This window comes from Macrosteles quadrilineatus, unplaced genomic scaffold (assembly GCF_028750875.1).
Source record: "Macrosteles quadrilineatus isolate MER2022 unplaced genomic scaffold, UCM_ALF_1.0 Scaffold_3__2_contigs__length_128488019, whole genome shotgun sequence".
NCBI lineage: Eukaryota > Metazoa > Arthropoda > Insecta > Hemiptera > Cicadellidae > Macrosteles > Macrosteles quadrilineatus.
Genome location: NW_026542596.1, coordinates 81,962,862 through 81,984,059, shown reverse-complemented (window position 1 = coordinate 81,984,059; position 21,198 = coordinate 81,962,862). Strand labels below are relative to the sequence as shown.

Here is a 21,198-nt window from a genome sequence, read left to right as displayed (position 1 = left end):
ACAGGCCTCAGCATATAAGATTTATTGTTTGGTAGGAGTTGGCAGTTTTACGTTATCAGTTATACCACCAATGTATTATATCCAATACTATCCTACATTATTACTTCATGGTATTACAGTGCTATATCTTAGATATTCAAACAACCAACATGGAGTATTACTAGAAAAAAAAAACAACTCTTAAATCGGTTAATTACAACTAATTGTATGTGTCGAGTTAGATCTAGTAGTAAAAATAATATTTGTTTCTCCCCTTATAAATATCTTTTTTAGTGCATTATATGGATATGTATAATTTTCGAGTTGGTTTTCGAATTGAGGTCTGTATGTGTGTGTACAGAGCTACATATACACCTGTGGTCTGATTTTGATGGCATTTGGTATCAACTATAAATTATCAATTATTTAAGATGTATGTGTGTATAAACCCGTAGTATCAATAGGGCTTGCCTTTTGTTAGATATTTTTATTTAGTGGGGATTTTCTCATAAAATAAATTATAAATTGAATAATCTGTGTCATTGATTGATCAATAAGCTAATTCACTAATTTATCCCTGTGTTATTAGTTTTTTTGTATACCTGACATTAATTTTAATTTTATCAATAAAAAAAATTGAATTGTTAGCATACGAACCTAGCATATTTACTCGTATATTTAAGGTTGAAGATGACAAACCTACGTAACAGTACAAGAAGTCTAAAACTATACTATATTAAGGCATCGGGTAGTGCAGATATTTAGCATATTGTACACGTAGCTTTTGCAATAAAAGGATGAAAACAAATCCACAGAGGCGGCTGCAAGGGTTATGGTAATATTCTACGTTATGGGACGCGACATAAAAGCTCTTCCATCCTTTACAGCTGTTAGTAATCCTACAGCATTTCCATTTAACTTTAGAAAGTCCCAATGGTATTATATTATATTTTGTTAAAAATAAAACGGTAAAAGCTCTTTTCTCAATGATATTTCAAAATTATCATTATTTTAGGTAACATTGTATCTGAACAAAAACCAAATCCTTGTCCTAGAATAGTTTGTCTGCTCTAACTGCATGTTTTTGGATTGCAAGCGATAATTTCGACTAACATAATTTTGAATCTGTTGTAAATAATCTTATTAAAATTTGTAAAACGTAAAGGAAGGAAGAGCATTGCAAATATTTGCTATATTTTTAGACAAAGTCGAGGATCCCATAGCTTCATCCAATGACGAAAAGTTATTCAGCGTAATTAAATCCACGTTAGGTTCAAGCTACATCACCAAATTATTAAGAAACAGCATAAGAAAGTTATATGATTAATATAAAGTAGGTTGGGGTATTGTAAGCCAAAGGCTGTAGGTTAGAGTTAAAATATTTTGACATTTATATTGCAATGAATTGTAAGATACATTATGCACACAAACAAACTTAATAAATGAAAACATAATTGAAATAATACTTTGTTTTGTGTGCTTATCACAATAGACATTACCTAAAAGATCAACTCACACTAGTAAATAACGTCATTTTATAAACCGTAGGACGAGTCGAAGGTATCGAGTAAATTTAAATAATCCTTTAGAAGATTAAGCTCGTCTGCCACAACAAAGTGTGTTGACTTTGTCGAACTTTATTGATTTTACAAATCAATTTGTTAAAAGTTTTATTTTATTCTGAAATCATTATATGCGATAGCGGATTGAATGCAAGTCAGTATTGCAGATTTTTGTAGGTAGAAGTAAGCTTTTTAGTACTACTTAATGTATGGACAGAGGAAGTATATTTAATAATACTTTAGGGACATAATTTGATTTCTATCATTTACTTTAGTTTTGTTTTTATTCTTTGTAGGCCTAAGTTCATATTTTTGGCCGAAATTTGGATCATAGGGCACTATTAGATCGAACATAATATTAATTTCTACGATAGTCATATAGACGAATGCCGTTATTCGTCTCGAGGTTACTCTTCTGCGCAGGCATGTGCCAAACAATGACTAAGGATGGAAGAGGAATGGGTGGGGGTTTCAGGTCGAGACAAGCTTCTGTTTGTTTTGAAAACTGCGTACTCTGGAGGTTAAGATCACGAGAAATTCGTCTTATGGAGGTTACATTCGTAGAGGTTTTATGCTAAGAATATTCGTTTTATAGAGGTTAATCAGTCCTGGCCGAGTTACAAACAAATTCGTCTGATGGAGGTTTTTAACTTAATTACTACGTTAGAGGTGTTTTTCGCATTGATCTTCCTGAAAAAATCGTCGTATCGAGGAATTCGTTTTACCGAGGTTTGTCCAACAGTATTTAAAACGATATGATATTTACAAATAGGATTTGAAATTAAACGTGACATAAATCAGGGGTGGCAAATCCAAATACTACTTCCAAAAGGATTGTTTTTTTTACTCAATATGTATGAGACACGTTCATGTTAAATGTTTACCAGTCTTATCATTGAATTGCCTGGTCAGTTGAAAGGGCTTTAAACGTCAAAGTGGTTAGGTGGAAACATGGTTATGACTTTCAACTTTATTCGATCCCTCACATTTCGTTGCGATAATTGCTTTATAACACAAACGATAAAACCTTCAACTTTGACTTTCCTTGTTGAACATATTTGAAATAGTGAGTACTTGTAACATGTATTTGCAAATTAAACATCTGCCGAGTGGTAATATTTAGATTTAATGTTTAATGTTGAATAAATTACACAAATTTGTCAAGAGTGCAGAATAAATACATTGACTTTAAATACTGCTTGTACTATTTTCAACCTGTTACTTTTGTATGATCGAAAACCTGTTTGTGATCGAACAACTGTTGTGTGATCGAAACCTGTTGAGGGATTTATACCATGTCCAGTGAGTAAACCGAGTTAGACAACATTATTTTTACCGATTTGTTAAAATAGTATTCCAGTTTATGTTATAACAAGAAGAATTTTTTTATTTAAAATCTACTCAATTATCTAAGTACACCGGACAATACATATCCACACGTTTTCTTTAGCAAACTATTAAAAGGAAAAATAAATAATTTATTGGTTAAATCTCAGGAAAGGGTATGTGAATTGTACTTGTAAGTTACAATTAGGGGTTTGATTAGAGTTTTCACTTCGAAAAATCTTCCCCAGTTAAATGTCAACTTTTAAATCTTTAAACTTAAACGTTAACTTTTAGTGACGTCTAGCCTTTTACTATCTATGGTTGGCTTAAGTTTTCATTTGTTTCTTATAAAAATAATGTTGATATAGTAGCTTAAAAATTATTAATGATAAAGAGATTTTTTATATTACGAAAAACTAATAGTACAATTTAGAATACTCTTTACAACCTACCTATCCTTGAGGCAAGAAGATAAGTTATGGATGGTAATTTGATGGAAATTAGATTTTTTGATCAAACTGGAAAATGTGTTTTGTACGTTTATATCATGAACGGAAGCCTTATCCAACATGTATGGAAATTACAGGTAGTTTTTATATTGGAAAAGTTAAATTAACAGGTTGAGTTGCTCCAGGACTTAGTAAGGTGTAAGCCCTTTTTAATTGTTAATTAACAAAATTGTTTCCAAGAACAGAAAACCCACATTTCGGCCCAAACCATTTAAAAAGAACAGAAGCTTAAACAAATGATGCAATTATAAACTACACATACTCTTACCAAAACCTTTGATTGTCATACAATCCCACATTTTAAGAATTAGCAATACTATTAGACTATGGAAATGTATCTAATCAATTTAACAACCCAAAGTTTTACTCACTGAACTACTAATACTACGGTAAGTTATACTACAACTATGCCTTTGTTAAACACTATATTATAATTATGATACTGTTATAAAATTGTATAACAATAATCAGAGTATACGTATTTACAAAATTATCTTAAATAAAAAGGTTCCTCAAAAAACATTGTCCTCTCTTACGGTTTTTATAGTCCTAGGATGTACATTCATAATTTTTTCAGGCGTTCATAATTTAAATATAGCTATCAAAATACAGTATATATAAAATTAATTAAACCGATATGGCACATTTCTAAGGTTTAACACATTTAACAGTCTGTAAATCCTTGTACTCAGGTACCAAACAGGTCCTTGGCAACTAAATATCTTAAGAAGGATTTACAACTTGGCGTCTCTCTCATTTATCAGTTCCAGGTAATTGCTTTTCTTTACAAAGCAATGTAGTTTTGTGTCTTATCTATTATTGGCCAAAGAGATGTTACGAATTTGATTTAGAATCGCCTTTTGGGACTAACTTTGTTTTTTAGTAATGTTTGTTTTCTTAGGTTATATTTAATATCGAAATTTCCACTACTTTAACTTTATATTCAAACATAGTGTGGTTTTTTACTAGTATTTTAACTACACTTTTATACTATTTTGATAAAGCTACATTATTTGATCCTTAGGTTTCAGTTATGAAGAGAATCTATCTACACGTTTTTTTTCATGTATCGTAGAATTATGATTTCCCTCTTTGTAGTTCTACTTACAGTGCGAATGTTTGTTGAATATAGTATTATTGTAATCTTACTCAATCCTACAAGCAAATATAGTGCAAGCTATTTCTGACATGTTAGTTCAATAAATAAATGAATTTAAAATTTTGCTTTTGAATTTATTTTGTTTTGAATCGTAAATTATTTTATTTTATTTCAGAAATTGTTTTCATATCAATTTAGGAGTACCAATGATTCTTTGACAGCCATTAACCCATTGTTATGGTATTTTTTTAATTTGATTAAACAAGGAATGTGTATTTGTCCATAATCTATTTCATCTATTAGCTTATCGATTTTTAGGTTATGTTTACATTTTACATCTGATGGAGAAGATACGATCCGACAGAGATAGTGGATTTTAGGGAGAGAGTTGATATCTAAAATATATGTACCGAGGTGACGAACCTTGAAGTAGTTTACACCCTATACTGCATTGTAAGAAAGAGTAATAAGTAATAACCCTGTAGCCACGGCGTTCATCCACGCTGACACTCTATTCACATACACTTAGTCGAACATGGTCGAAGAGTAGGTGTGAACAGAGTTGAGCAGTAGGATAAGCAGCAATTTAAAAAATCCCCAGCCGACGTAAGCTAGGCAATGGACGGTAGGGCTGGCTTCCGAGAAACTTATATAACCTATAAGCCACACACCCTATCGGTAATCAACCAAGAGGAAGGGCTAATGAAGAAGATGGAGCCTGGATGACGACTCTTGGAGTTGGAGGACCTGGGAAAGGAAATGAGTGAAGATTACCTCGGGCTGCAAAAGGAAGTTCGGGAGTGCGTGCGTGTGTATGGGTGTGTGTGCTCCAAAGAAACGTTGTAATTGTATGTCAAAAATATAACTCAATTCATAAATATAAAAAATCAAGTAATATATTTTTGTTAGTTTATTTAATCGTAATTCCTAACGTATTGTTGTTCATTTTTTCATATTTCTTATTTATTGTTGCCACCCTTTGTTTCAGCTTATAATTTACTACATTTTTATTTTTTTTTATTACACTTTTAGCAACACCTATAGCAGTCTTATGTCTCTCAAACCCTTTCAACTCTCTAAATCAGCCAAGGGAGGGTGATTTTAATTAAGAGAGGCGTGGGACTCACAAAATAAGATGGCGTTTCTTGGGTTCCGGATTGTTTATTCAAATGACAAATTCAAGCTGCATTATTTGTTCATAAAGAAAGATGATGAAATAAATAGCCTATTCGTTAAATTTGTTTAAACACACATGCATCCATATAGCACATATAAAATTAATATTTTAGTAGGCCTACGATTATCATCCCAATTGTATTGCTCCTATTTAAAGGCAAATATTATGATTAGGAAATATCGTTGAAGGAAGTATAACATATCTATATCGATAAGCAAGTAAAAAATACAAAAACCCATAAAACTGTCATACTAAGCTGCATTCATTTACATATTTATAGCAGGAGATTGGTTTAGGTTTATTTATTCATCACATTCAGGGAAGTGCATGGACAGTTAAAAGGGTTTTTGACGTACACGGTTCGTTGGTATTTAGTTTAACCCACGTTACCAGGGTTACATTTGTTAAAATCTATAACTAATCGCATTTTAAAATTATTCTAAAATCTAAAGTTTAGCAAATTCTAAAGTTTAAGAATGAATGTAGCATGGAATTACGAAAATATTTTCTTTAATAGTTTTATAGTATAATGGTATTTTATTTAATGGGTTTAAATATTTTCATTCACCCTTTTACATACCAATTATCAAATTGATTATAATGTAATTATAAGTGATTATAATGCAATGATAGGCCTAATGAAAATAACATTTTGCTATAGTTTATTGTAATATAAATTGTGCATTCAATACTGAACGAAATCTTTTGATTTATAATTTTTCAACACCCAACTGAGCTGAAAACTAATTAAAACTCAACTGCGACTGATCCGTGAGTTATTGCTGCCTTAGTCAAAGCTAACTCGACATACCAAGCCAACTGAACTGTTAAATTAAGTGCATGCTAAACAAATCCAATCATTTTTGAGAAACAAAAGTGACACTTAACAAAGGGAAACTTTTAGTATGTTTGGGGAAGTTATTTTCAATCGTTTCTTAATTTTGACGTTTTTGATGGTTTATTAATTTTTATTGGTCAATTACCGATTTATTGAGAGGATTAACAATATACAAGAAAAGTGTTGGAACTTTTACGAAAAAAACAAATATAATCATTTTCAATTTATGGTTTCAAATGTTTAACGACAGGTTCATTTAAGATGCAAAATAGTGCATAAAATTATGTATAAATTATATTTTACATATATTGTACACGTAGCTTTTGCAATAAAAGGATGAAACAAGTCCACTGAGGTGGCTGCTAGGGTTATGGTAATATTCAACGATATGGGACGCAACATAAAAGCATCAGCTTTGTTCTTTTACTGTCTGCAGTTAGGGAAATCATACAACATTTTCACATCCACTTAACTAATAACTTTTACCACTATCCTGTTAGGAATACTAACCATTATATAGGTAACCAATTAAAAAGAAAAAGAAATAATTTTGGATCCTATAACCGTACAAAGATTACCTGTCCATGTATATGGACCATTATTTTAAAATTAATATCTACGTGTTTTTTTTTCTTCAATTTTTTGGACAAAAAATAGGCTAACTAACTCAAAGAGTTATCTTTTATTGTTTGTGCATGACTGTCTTTCGTTACATTCGTGATATAATTAGCGAGTAAAGAATTTGTGTGGACGTAATAATCGGTTTAAAACTATTCTTGTATTGAATCTGAAAATAAACTAAGAATATGACCAAGAATCGGCTGCTTATGCCTTAAAGGATTTATAGACAAAACCAATATATAGTATAAGTTTTTTGTGGATTTATTATTCCTACTTGTTATGTTAATACATTTATAACCAATGATGTGTAAATTCAGTCAAATATTTCGATATTATTTTAGATATAAAAACCAAGAAATGAGTTTTAATTGCAAATGATCATACAATGTAAAAATAATTTAACGTATGTAGTAAATTTAAATAAATCTTTACGCTTATTAGTTTAAGTTAGTATGCAACAACATGGTATGTTGACTTCATCTGGGTGAAAATAATAATGTTTACTTTTTATCGTTAGCAATAAACAAAACTTTTTAAAACTGGGACATGGAACATCCAATAAAATAGAAGTATTGAATCTCTTGTCTGACTAAAAAAAGGTTTATTATAAAAATTTGTTACATTACACTAATTGATTATTTAAATCACTGTGGAACCTAAACCATGGACGAAGAAATCGCTTAAAAAATCCTGTATATTATTCTATATTTTATTATTTTAAACTTCTAAGAATTAAAAACTGTCAACTAACCAAATATACTTAGCAAATTTTAGATTGAAATGTTTTCTTGTGTATGAGGAACAGACTCTTAAAACTAAATTTGGTGTAAAACAGGCCAGTAAACATATCAGTTACTAAAGGGGTATATGTCTATTATGTAAAGTAGAACAGACAAATTTGGAATAAGTTTTTTTGGAGTTACATTGCTTGGTATGTGAACTCATCAAAGGGATTCAAAACTGATTTTGTAGCATTGATGCCATGAGGTGGGTATAACAAATAAGTTGCTATTACGTTTCTGTTATCCGAGTTTTTGTTCTATGATTAATAAGCAAAACTTAGGAACAGATCACAGGTGCACAAATTTAGCATAAAAAATTGGGTGTGGTTTTGGGCGTTGTTTTAAGGAGATTTTCTCCGAAAAGCGCTGTTCCGAAAGGACCTGAGATAATGCTGAGATAATTGCTGGAGATTATGCTCGGACACTGGCTAGACACTGTAAGGTTATCCGAAACTGGCTTTTGGAGTTATGTATTTACGATCAATGCCTCAATTCAGCTTGAATTGAGCAATCTTTGACTGATAAGCTAGTCATCGTTGAATCGAGACCGGTCACCAGCAATGTTGTATCTTTCTGGTCACCACGGGCGTCGATATGGAAAAACTGTAATCTGTTGAAAAAATGTATAGGGGGTCTAAAAATGTAACAAATAAAAAATGCCTACTAAGATATCTGGGTGTATAGGATTGTAATAAAATTACAAGAAAAGTGTGTAGTACGTTTCCTAAATAGGCGATTTCTATTAGATTATTCCCATAAATTCGATGGATTTTGGCTAAATATCCTCTAAGCGTTCGATGATCATTGAGATGTATAATTGAAATCAATCACTTTAAGCTTTAAATGCATTTATAGTATTTAGATTGCTATTAAACATAGAAACAAAAGTAAAGAAGGAGAGTAAAGATCTTGACAAGGTTTTACAACTTTGGAGGAGAGTTTTACGTTCATCACTTTCGAGTAATTGCTTTCCGAGGCTGACGTGGCATTGCCGTTTAACGACTTATCATTTGCTTCCTTATTGGAAAAAGATCTTACAGGTTTTATTTACAAGGTAATCTTAATCCTAGGATAGAGTAGATTTTATTTTATGAAGAATGTGCTTCATAGTGCAAAAATGATTTTTTTGCCGGAAAAATTGTTGACAATTTATGAGATTATGAATTAAAATGGTCATATTTGATTCATGCAATCAGTGTCCTACCTAGATAATGTACCAAATTACAAACAATCATTATTTAAAATAAAATAAGAAGCAATGCAATTTTAATTACCACCTAGTTGAAAATTGTGTATACATAATTTTAATATCGTAAACAATATTTTTATAAAGAATTTTGAGTATTTTCTAAAGGTGTGAAATTTTGTGGCCTGTATTTATTTTCTAATAAATAAACTTTATAATTTTATTACATAAATTTATTACATCTACCACGAAAAGTGTATAAAGATGGACCTCATTTGGTTTGCCTTATAAATACCAGCAGTCTAAAGTATTGTGGAGAAACAAGTTTAAAACATATTTTCCGAGAAGACAAAATCCGACAGGTAAAATGGCTCCTTAGGAAAGTGTTGCTATCCAAGGTATTTGTACCGAGGTGTCGGGAGGTATGTTATTTATAAAACAGAATTTCTAGACGTCTAACTAAAATGAGATGGATACAATTTATATTACCTATATTATCATGGTATACGTGAGTGGTAAAAAATTGAATGGCCATTCATGCATTGTAAAATATTATATATTTGATATTCATAGTTTCCTTTCAAAAATAGTTTTAAAATCCATAGTGTACTACATTGAAACTAATCTATTATTTAAGGATTTGTGGTTTTTGATAGTTATAGACCATCTAAATCACATTGGAAACTTAAATTTAAAGATTTACGACTACCTTTGGACGAAGTGAAAATAGTTTATCTTATAAAATTGGGAAAATGGAGATTTTATAAGTATATTACTCCAAAGATTATTTAACAAACATATTTTTACCAACGAAAATAAGCCAATCTTTAATTTAAAATGCACAAAAGTTTTACTTTTTTTAATATTGCATTGACCATGACTTGCCAATAGAAGAAAAAATACAGCTAACAGTTACAACTGTAGTTTTTCCACTTAGTGACGTTCTTTTACAAAATTATATATATTTTAAAGTTTTTTTTAAAATTTTAGAGGACTACGAAAATGGAAAGTTCAAAGGGGGCTAAACATATAAGTTTGTCCTTTCTTAGTCAATCATCATCACAAAGTTTTAATTTAATTCAATAAGCAAAACAATAGCAAATCCATTTAAAGGAACCATGCAGAAGCCATGTAACAAACCCAAGTTTTAATTCATAGAAAAGTAATACTGTACAATAGTTGTGTTACCTGAGAAACTTACTTCGATTACTTTCAATTTGCACTAGTCACTGAAGCATTGGTATTGTAAAAAAAACCGTAACCAACTGTTTGTAGCGTAACAGGGAGATTCCCATTGAACAGTAACAGTGACAACGGTGATACGAGAGTCCTCCAGGCTGTTAACCTGCTAATGGCGTTACAAGTGGCACTCCACTATGGAGTATGTTGTGCTTAATAATCTGTTAACTAGTAAAATGTTACTGGGAAATTAAATTGGGATTGGGATTGAATTAGTAAACGTATTTTACTCATAACCTATCGTATATTTTAAGATAGGTATATTTATTTTATTGAATCGGGATTAAAGTTGTGGAATTGTACACAAGGGAAAAAAGTACTCATAATCAACAACTGGAACTAAATCTAACTCAAGATCTTAAATCTGCAAAATATTTGTAAAATAATAGTGCAGTTTGGGGGATTTTAAAAAATTTAACATTATTTCGCTTCTTCAATATTTTTCGCCCTTTTAAAACATGTATATGAAGTTGGGCTGAAATGGGTGGAGCAGATACGTCTCGCCAGATGAAGTGGCTTCTGAGGGATCTTTGGATAGATGTGTTACAGAACCTATCCATAAAGCCTTCATCTTCTAATTTTTTTTTTTTTTCACAGGGAGGGTCTTGTGTTTCTATATAGATGTTATTCATAGTGGTACATGTTGTAAAACAACAAAGGTTTACTTTTAAATTAAACTTGTATGTAGCACTGTGCAAACAAATTTCTTTGTTCGATTTTTATACATTTCAATTTTTACTGTGGTAGACCAATACTATTAGACACATATAATACCTCAAGTACCAGAGATTATTTTTTCAAATACTTGGATTGTAGTAATCAGAAATTAATTTAAATATCATCGTAAATAATTATATTAACATAAATTAATTATTATAAATTTAATTTACGAATGTATATTGATAGTGATACAACTTATATCCTTAAGTATGGAATACAGTATTTTCACAATAAATTTTCTTAGAAAACAAACATTTTATAAAATCATGAAAATTCAAGTTGTTTTATAAGCTATAACAAATAATAACTTCATTTGCACACTACTCCAAACCCTTAAAAAAGGATTAGAAAGAATAGTATATCATAATTAGTCTACGAACGTACTGGTGTTTACTTGTAATAATGAAGTGCAAGAATACCGTCAGTAATAGCTATGCATTTATTATTTACCCATCCGATAGCGTAATGAATCCAAGTTGTAGTAATATACGCTCATTTCTCATATGTTTAATTTGGATAAAAAAAACTGATTTAAAGTAATTTGGAATGTTAATTACAACTTGTACAGCAAAATTGACTTTATAATAATATTCAATACATTAAAAAAAAGTACATTACAAAATAAATGAGGACAAAACATGCATGAATAAATCAAGGTTTAGCCTACGTATTGTAAAGTTAAATCATGTTTTCCATCTCGAGTTATGTTTGGCGCATGTTTATAGTGTTGTGACCTACTTTAACTGTGCACGAGGGCTTTATGGCAGGAATGTGATATATTTATGTACATTGGCTACTTTGAAAGATTAAAATCAAAAACTTGGTTTTGGAGCAACCATTTTATAAATGTTTTAAAAAGTTTATTGCTTATTTATGAACTAAAAACCTTTTCTGGTGGAAAAATAACACATAGACCTACAGAAAAAGGTCTGGTCAGTTTTAAATAAACATTATTTTTAAAGTGTTACTTTACTTATTATTAACTATTTTATTAAATAATGTCCATAAGAAATATATTGTAAAAATGTTCTAGTAGCCGCAATGTAAATTTAAAGCAATATACTATTCTTTTTATAGAAAAGACCAAGTATTTTAAAGGAATATATCTCCGGTAAGTAATATAATACAGCCGTGTTTAACAGTATCTGTCTACCAACATGAAAATGAACAAGTTTGAACCTCTAACAAGGATTTTGTTGGTACATAACACTACATAAAACTTTAATAAAAGTACACCATTCATTGCATTACATCATGTGTTCTTAACAATCCATGGATGACATCTATGTTTCAGTTTGAATATTATGTTATTTTCTAAGACAGTACTAGCTCAAAAGTACATGTAAAAAATGTAATTTACAAGTTTAGCAAACGGTTTCATGGAGGCGACAGTCACAAGAAAGGTTAAATAACGAACAATTTTAATGGTACATTATTCAACCGGATTGTTAAATTTCATTCGAGGTTAATTAACGAGCTCAACGCGTCACCAGGCTTAAGTCCCTTTTAATTGAGAGATTAATACGCCCTAATTCATACCTTGCGTAGACACAGGTTGTATAATTAAACTCTACGCATTAGGTTATTTTATTTTTATCACAAAATACATTGAACGAATCAATTAAGCTACGTTTTCTCATAGATAAAGTTATACAAGAATTTAATGGTTGTTGAAATAATGTGTGGGTGAACACTATCTTTAACACTATTTATATCTATCAAGATTAACTTAATATTTATTATAGCGCAATTGATTGTTTACCTATGGTATTTTACTATTTAAAAACAAATAACATTCTCGTCTTAACTTCAAAAATACTTGTAACTTATACGAAACTCTTACCTTGTGTTTCCTGTGCGTGCTCCTTCATCTTGGTTCCTGAAAAATACACATATAATGTAGTTTCGTTTGCTATTTCTCAACAACTCTTAGAGAAAATAGACAACCATCAACTAAACGTAAACAAGTTTAAACAATGCACAATTAATATAGTTATTGCTGAAGTGTTTTGATTCTAATAATATGTTGAAATCGTTATACATTTTATAAGTCAGAGGTAATGTTTTGTTTCCTCTGATTGGTAAACTCTACATCTGTGTATTCTGAATGGCTAGCAAATGTATTCACTGGCTATCTTAAAATAAAAATTGTATACTAGGAAACGTTTTCGAAACCCTACCCAACACAGACGTTTGATAATAACCTTATAAATGACCGAATGATTATTCTAGCAACATTTAACATGTGAAAGACTTAGTCAGGACTTTTGTAGATCATAAACGGCTTTTGTCAAGCCGTCCTATCATAAAAATAAACTGTTTATTGAGCTGCTTTATTGACAGCTTTAAACAGGTAAATCTTGGTCTTTAGATTAAAAAGCTGTTATTCTATGTTTAGTATAACACATTTAGCATTCTGAAAGTGTTGTACAATTGTACATTTTAAATTGCCCTATATATATTTGAAAACTCTATTCGATGAATGGAGATGTATAGGATGAGTGGTACGACTTTATAGTTGGCTATGCAACTGTTGGATGGCTGCCTAAAAGGTGGATTGACCAGCCAACGCTGTCATAGTTTTGGCATTTGGGGGTTTGCCAACCGTCTAGGCGCCTGGACATAATAGATTTACGGGCTGTGCTCATTACTACATCATAAATGCGTAGAAACTTTTTTAAAAGTTTACCTAGCATCAACGTACACTTTTCTTTCTTTAGGGTGTCCATTAACAGTCCTTTGGGGCTAGCGGCCATCATGGACTATTTCATACAGCTGTTGAAGGGTTATTTAACATCCAAAAACAGTTTTTCAAATAACAAAGTAATTGTAATTTAAATATCTATTACAATTTGAGATCATAAATTGCTTTTCCTACAGTCACCCGACAAAGTGGACTTCCTAGCAGTGATTATAGTACAGAAAGCTACTAATTGCTGCATTTTGTTACTTTGGTGCATACTGTTTACTTTGTCACACAAATTTGTCTTTGTCACACACCAGTATTTCAACCAAACAACACAAAAAATGTGCTTTTATTATGCACGTAATCCGTGTGTGTTGAAAAGAGGTTGGCAACGCTTATAGATACTACGACTATGATCAGCTGGTGTAGCGTTTCCCATTTCGTTCTATTTTTGGATTTAACCTAACCTTATCACGTGTTGTACAGTGTTTGAAAGACAAGTTAATTACTTATATGCTTTAGTAACTGTAGGAAAAATATACAGTAATTACACGAATAACTATTTTAGCTTTGTAATTGTTTTCCAAGGGGGTCCATGGAGGTTATCTTGTATTTGCCCGCCATAAGATCAATGTTTATTTTGTTAACTTCAACAGCCACTTAAGAGTATTTAACCATATCAAAATATATTTTTTCAAATTCAAAAGTGATTGTAATTGAAATATCTAGTGCAATATGAGATTAGAAGATTTCTTCCTACTTTTGTAACTGTTTATGAACTAAAATGTGTAGGTTCTAAGAAATATAAAGATTACGAACTATGTGCTTTATCACAAATTAACCATAAAATTATTAAAACTGCTGTTTCATCACTTTATTTGGTTATGGTTCAATAATTAAAATATGTTTTCAATATTTAAAAAATGTCTTACTTAATTATGTGGATTAATATTGCTCGAAAGGAGTTTTTAATCATACTTATGAAACTTTCAAATAGAAATATGATTTCATAGATAAAAGTTAAAATAATTGCACGCTTTGCTAAATAAAACTTAAAATAACTTAAGTTATATTGAAAAACTAGATTGATTTGCTTGCAGTCGTTCGAAAAGGCAGGGAGTACATTTTGATATCCGGCAGACTGTAATATATTGCTCGCGGACAATTCCAGGGCAAACCAATTTATCGATTGATATTGCATAACAGAATTAATACACGGCAAATATTTTTACCTACGACCGTTTTTTAAAGTAGCCATTTCAGTCCAGTTCTTAAAATTGAAAAGTTTCACTTTACAGCTGTTTACTTTTATATCCGCATAGTTTCATTTCATATCCGCATAGTTTTCTCATATCCACACAGGTAACGGACCAATGAGGTTCAAGTATTGAGAGAAAATAATTAAAATTGTAATGCTTCGAACGTCAACTAATCAGCTGATCAGCTGATCAGTTGACCAATTTAATTGTTGATCCGACTTGTTCATGTTGATACTCGCGTATTCTTAATTAAGTTGGTGGAAGTCCAAAAATAAATGAAATATTTGCCGAATTGTACCTGATACAATATTATTTATGGTAAGAATGCTGCTAGCAATGTAATATTTAACGAAGTTTAACAAACACGTAATTACAGGAAATCAGCTGATTATACAACAAGTCGTTGCATCACTTTCAGTGGCAATGACAATACACGAAAACATAACGTCTCTAAAAAGTTATCAGTAGTGATTGTTAGTAATTAAATCCAGATTGATAGTAATTAAAATACGGTCGTAGGTAAAGTAGTGTACGCAACTCGCGTTAATAGTCTTTACGACACTCGTGGAAGTTTTTAAGGCACTCGCCAAGGCTCGTGCCTTAAATTTTCTACTCGTGTCGTAAAGACTCACTTAACGCAATCGTTGCGTAAACTACTATACCATGTATGGTATGTAAGGGAATATATGTTTAAGATATCTGCAACTAATTGGTTACTTACACAAAATACAATTAATTTTAGATGCTAAATTTAAAAGTTAATAAATAGTTTTTGAAATTAGCTTACGTTTAAAAACAGTCATGTACCATCTTACTCTAAGCTAAGCAGACACATTTTACTTGTTCATAAAACATCAAGTTAGACAGCAAAATATTGTTTAGAAACTGTTTGGCCTGGTTGTTCCAATTGTTAGAGTTTCGAAACATGGTTATAACATTGCACGAATATTATAGGTGTCAATTAGCCCTTTTCCTGGGTCATTTTAAAAACAACCATAGTTTGAGTTTTTAACGTTTTTTTCATTTTTTGTTATTAAATTATGATATCAAGAATCAAGAATCAAGAATATTTATTGTCATGAAACACATAAATACAGTGTATTGACAATCGTCACAACTTAGATGTAAGACATGAAGTATACAATGATGTCATACATATTTAGATTTAGGCCTAGTTGTACATTTCCCAGCATATAAAAAAGTTTTCAATTGAATAGAGTCGCTCATTCAGGAGTACATTTTTAATTTTTTTTTATTTAGTTTAGGGCAGTGACTTTATATATTTTGGTAGACCATTATAGAGCTTGGTTGACATATACAACCAGTTTTTCTGTGAAACAGTATACTTATATTGTTGAACTCTTAAATTACATTTGTTTCTTGTATTTTACGTATGAAAATCACCATTAATACTAAATGAGTCTAAATCTGAATGGACATAACACAGAGAGTTCATAACATAAAGAGAGTAGAGCGTTTAGACACGTAAATTTACAAATAAAGATTTACAAGACTTTCTATAAGGGACATTACAAACTAACCTGTTTGCTCTTTTTTGCAATATAAACAGTTTTTTTTTTTCAATAAAAACTAGCTCCACATAAGACAATACCATATGTTTAAATACTATGAATTTGTGCATAATAAACATTTAACCATACATAATTATCAACACAATGCCTTAACCTACTAATCATATATAAACCCTTGGACAATCTCTTAGAAATAAAATCTACATGGAAGTTCCAGGACAAATTAGAATCTAACCAAATACCTAAACATTTTAAAACAGTGTTTTTTTAAGCATTAGAAACATTTTTATTATAGCTAAAATACAAGTCATAAATTGTCTCCGTATTAAGTGATGATAATTAGCAGCACACCAGTCCTGTAGAGTCAAAAGACTAGAATCAAGGTCAAGTTAGATAAAAGTTAATTAATGAGAAATGGCTGACGTTGGGGTTGTAAACTTTAACTTTTGATGTGAACGTCACCGATCCGTAGCGCCATTCTATTGTCATCAATCGTAAAATGTTTATGACAGATTTACGTTTATTGATCTTTCATTTCAATTTGTAAATTTGCCAGCTACATGTTCATTCAGAGCGATTACATCAAATCAATTTTACAACAGAAAACTCTCTACAACATTATCACAAACAATTTTCTTTTAATAATTATGATAATTTAAAAAGAGCCCAATAAAAAGTTTCATTCGTCGACTTGTATTAACAAAAAACGGGCTTTAAGCAATATTATTTCCCCGTATAAATATTTCCTTATTTGATGTTTGTTGAGTTGAAATCCCATATTTTAGGCCTAACATGATTAAACTGCAAACAAAAACCAAATAATTTAAACAGAGAGAAATAATTTTAACTCAGAGCGACTAAATACTACATGTTAGACTAGTTTAATTTGTTTTGGTTGTACTGGTTATGGCAAAGATTGGACGTGGTTGTGTTTTCATATAAAATTTACGAATTAAACGTTCGAATTTTACACAAAACCCGTATCATAAACCAATAGTACTGCAATTCAAACCTAAAGATATACCCTCACAGTTATAGGGCGAGCGTAAAGGACCTGGGCCATAAAGTGCAGACCGGTACATTTCCACTGTCGCAGGGTATCTGCCAGTAAAACTGACCGATGTCCTTCGTCCTGGGATCCTGCCAGGTGACTTGGCAACTTCCACTGTCACGTAATTGCCGAATAAAAACCATAGCAGATTTTATAGAAGTTTCATCAACCCTTTTACTTGGAAAAATGTGAGATATGGAAAAAATGTATTTTCAAATTCATGCCGCAATAAAATTACAGTGTTAATTTACGAAAATGAGGTTTTAATCAATTTACGGAATTGGATTTGAAATGAGGATGTATCATTTAATTTTATATAGTACCAATATAAACTAAAATATACGTACCTATAATATAACTCTTCCATATAACATGAGTTTAAATAAAATTGTTGGCCTTGCTATATTTCAGCTCGTTTATACAACTACCATTTATGGAACATAAAGGTGATTAAGGATGTCTTATGTAAATCTATTTTGTAATATGTCTTAGAATTTGTTTTACTGTATTGTCTTAGTTATGAATTACTGAATAAAAATATGCATTAACAAATCTGCCGATTACTTGACCTAGCATTTAATTAGCAAGACACCATTAGTGTACTTAAATTTACGTTTATCAAAAGTTATAATATAAGAAAATTACTATTGAAAAGATTGAGAAACATTTTAATAAGCACTATTTGTTTTATTCTATCATTGTACGAGACAAAATTTTAACAGACACGATCTTGCACAACCATGTTTATTTTACAAACCATGGATTTTGTAGACTATTATCAAATTAATATTAATTAGTTTAATTGATACAAAACATAACTCCATGAACTAATAAATAGCAAAAAGGTTGGTTTATTTTGCTTGAAAAACATTTATGCGTCTAATAACACCAGTAATAATATATTTACACTTATACTGTTGACTCACAAGATAAAGATGGTAAATGGTGTTTGATTTCGATTGGAAAGCATCATCAGACCCAATTGGCGTCTTGTGAGTCAACAGTGTAAGCGTAAATATATTATTACAATAAAAAGTGTTATTAGACGTATATCTTTTCTTTTTTCAGGTGATTTTTTCAGGTACGATGCTGAGCAAGAAGTTATTTATTTTGCCAACATGATTATTTGGGTATTTTCGTTCTAGCTCTCTGTGCGAATATGTGTATATACAGGGTGAATTTTAAATGAGTTACCCCCCTACTTTTTTCTACATTTCTTAAGATATCATCTCCGGACCACGTCAGATCATTGTTGAGTAGTAAGTACTTCATTTTGACTGGGTATACATTTTTGGCCGCCATCTTGGATCCGCCATATTAGATACAAAGTTTTTTTTTTCAAATGTAAAGGTAGGGTTGAGACCCATTATTTCAAACTAGAATTTTACGCTGATACAATGCCTCGAGTACTTGTAGATCAAAATATTAAGAGTTTATGCTTTTATTACGTTTGAGTAATAGAATCTGGCGCTTATTAATGTTAAATAATTTATATCATTGCTTTTGTAATGTGTCCAAATAAAGATTTTATGGTATGTATACGGTATAAGGTATTTGATGGACAAAAACCTTGATATCATTACGAAAATGTTCACTATCAAATTTTAAGTAAGATTTATATCACAAATAAAATATTAAGACCCTAAATATTGCTTAAATTGTTTTTTTTTTTTACAAACTAATATATTTGGTCTAAAAACATTGTTTAATTGGTTACAAAATTGAGTTAGAATTCAAGTGTTCAATAATACGTACTTATTTTCCTGTATAAAAGATTGATTAATCCTACGTGCTGAATCTAGACCTTGCTTGATATATCCCATTCATTTTATTGCTTTGTGTGGAGTAAATAACATGAAACTCGGTTTACTGATAGCCAAGAGGAAACTGATATTACTTTTGATGAATAGAGCACTTTATAACATGAACGACGGTCAGCAGGGATATTACTTTCAGGATATTGCTTGAGGCCAGTCTACGTTATAATAAGTCTTACATTTAAAATATATGTCAAAATGGATCATTTTATTGCTTTATATACATTTGATATGATATGATACTTAAAACACTTGGTAATAGTATGCAATCTATTCAAAAACTAAATCCTGTTAACATAAAACATGGCATGATAGTTACTGTCTACTAATCACATATTATATGAGTACATAAGGTATAACGAAAAGGAGAGTCTAGCAAAATATAAGCATTTAAAATAAATTCATAAATCTGATCAGTTGTTTTGATATGGGGCTGAAAGGATGATTTAAAGACACACAATTGTTCTATAGCCTATTTCCTAGTCTAAATAATGGAATGTATACATTTAACACTTTGGAAGGTACTGTGTATTTTATATCTCCATATAGGAAAGTGTCCTGAAATGGAGTAAATAAACAAATGGCGGACCTATCTATTTTCTGCTTTGGTCTAAAGGAAAGCAGTTGTATTTCCTCCTCCATTCTTCTTAAATTGTATTTTTGTTAGGACCAATTTATACTGAAACAATATTATCATGGAACCTCTGTGATGCTCTATGAACAATTAAATCGGTCAAATGTATTGTAACATGCTAATTTCAGTGTATTAAACATAAACAAACAAATCCATTAGGTATTATTAACTGTAAAAAAGGGTACCCAGAAAAAAAGTCATTAGGTATCGTGCAGATTTATAAATACATATAAAATAAGAAAAAATGATTTTTTTTATTTCACTCACAATGCATATAATTAGCTTTTAACACATGCCAGACTGATACTTATTCAATAAAATGGTATTTAAATAGTCAGGTAAAGAGTCTAAAAACATAGGATATTTCAAGGTCAACTACCGTTCAATGCTTGATATTTAATTTACTTAATATTGTTTGCCATATACCGCAAAGAAGCAATAAGAAAACGGAACTACCGACCAATATGACTTTGTAATAGGCAATTTCGGGGCAATATCATGTGTTTGTAGTTGGAATTGCCCATTAGATCAAGTAATAAGTTTTTCCTAACTACAGTTTGACTACTTTGGTTTCCTTATAGAATTGCAATCAAACACTCAAAAATGCCATTAGCTCGTTTTTAAATTATATGAAATATAGCCTACTTTAACAACATCAACTACAACTTTAACTAAAAGGTTTTTTTGACATATACGTTAAAGGAAGACAAAGATTATGATTGGTAAATTATACAATAGTTACAAATAGCCACACCATGATTTCAGAAGAACTACTTGTGAATCGCTGCCCGCAGTACAAACTTCACCTGAAAATACCTAGAACACTACTAAAGGTTTTATTTTAAGTAAAGATTATATTTATTTTCTGGTAAAATATTTTAGAAAAAAATTATGTAATGACCACTATGATAAAACAATTATTTTCCAAATATAATGTTTAAACATTTCTTACTTAAAAGAAACATAAATTTATATCGGTACATTTATCACATCATTTTGGAATTGGAAGTTACGACATATAAACTCAAAATAGGATAAAAAATCGTCGGGAGAAAGGAAAATGTGGCAAAATGACCAGTAGTGTTAAAAATTGTTAAAATGTTACAAACATTTTAATCATTTAAACACATATTACACTAAATGTGAACAATTTACACATAGTAACATAACATTATTAAAAC

At 30.4% G+C, this 21,198-nt stretch overlaps 1 protein-coding gene across 1 annotated transcript in view; it reads right to left on the bottom strand.

Moving 5' to 3' along the window:
- The window catches only part of LOC128989329 (uncharacterized), a 510,234-nt gene that overhangs the window by 351,901 nt on the left and 137,135 nt on the right, over nt 1-21,198 (bottom strand). Inside the window, exon 6 of the mRNA XM_054411209.1 lies at nt 12,882-12,917. Coding sequence (XP_054267184.1) covers nt 12,882-12,917 — 36 coding nt within the window. The remainder of the gene's footprint in view (nt 1-12,881; nt 12,918-21,198) is intronic.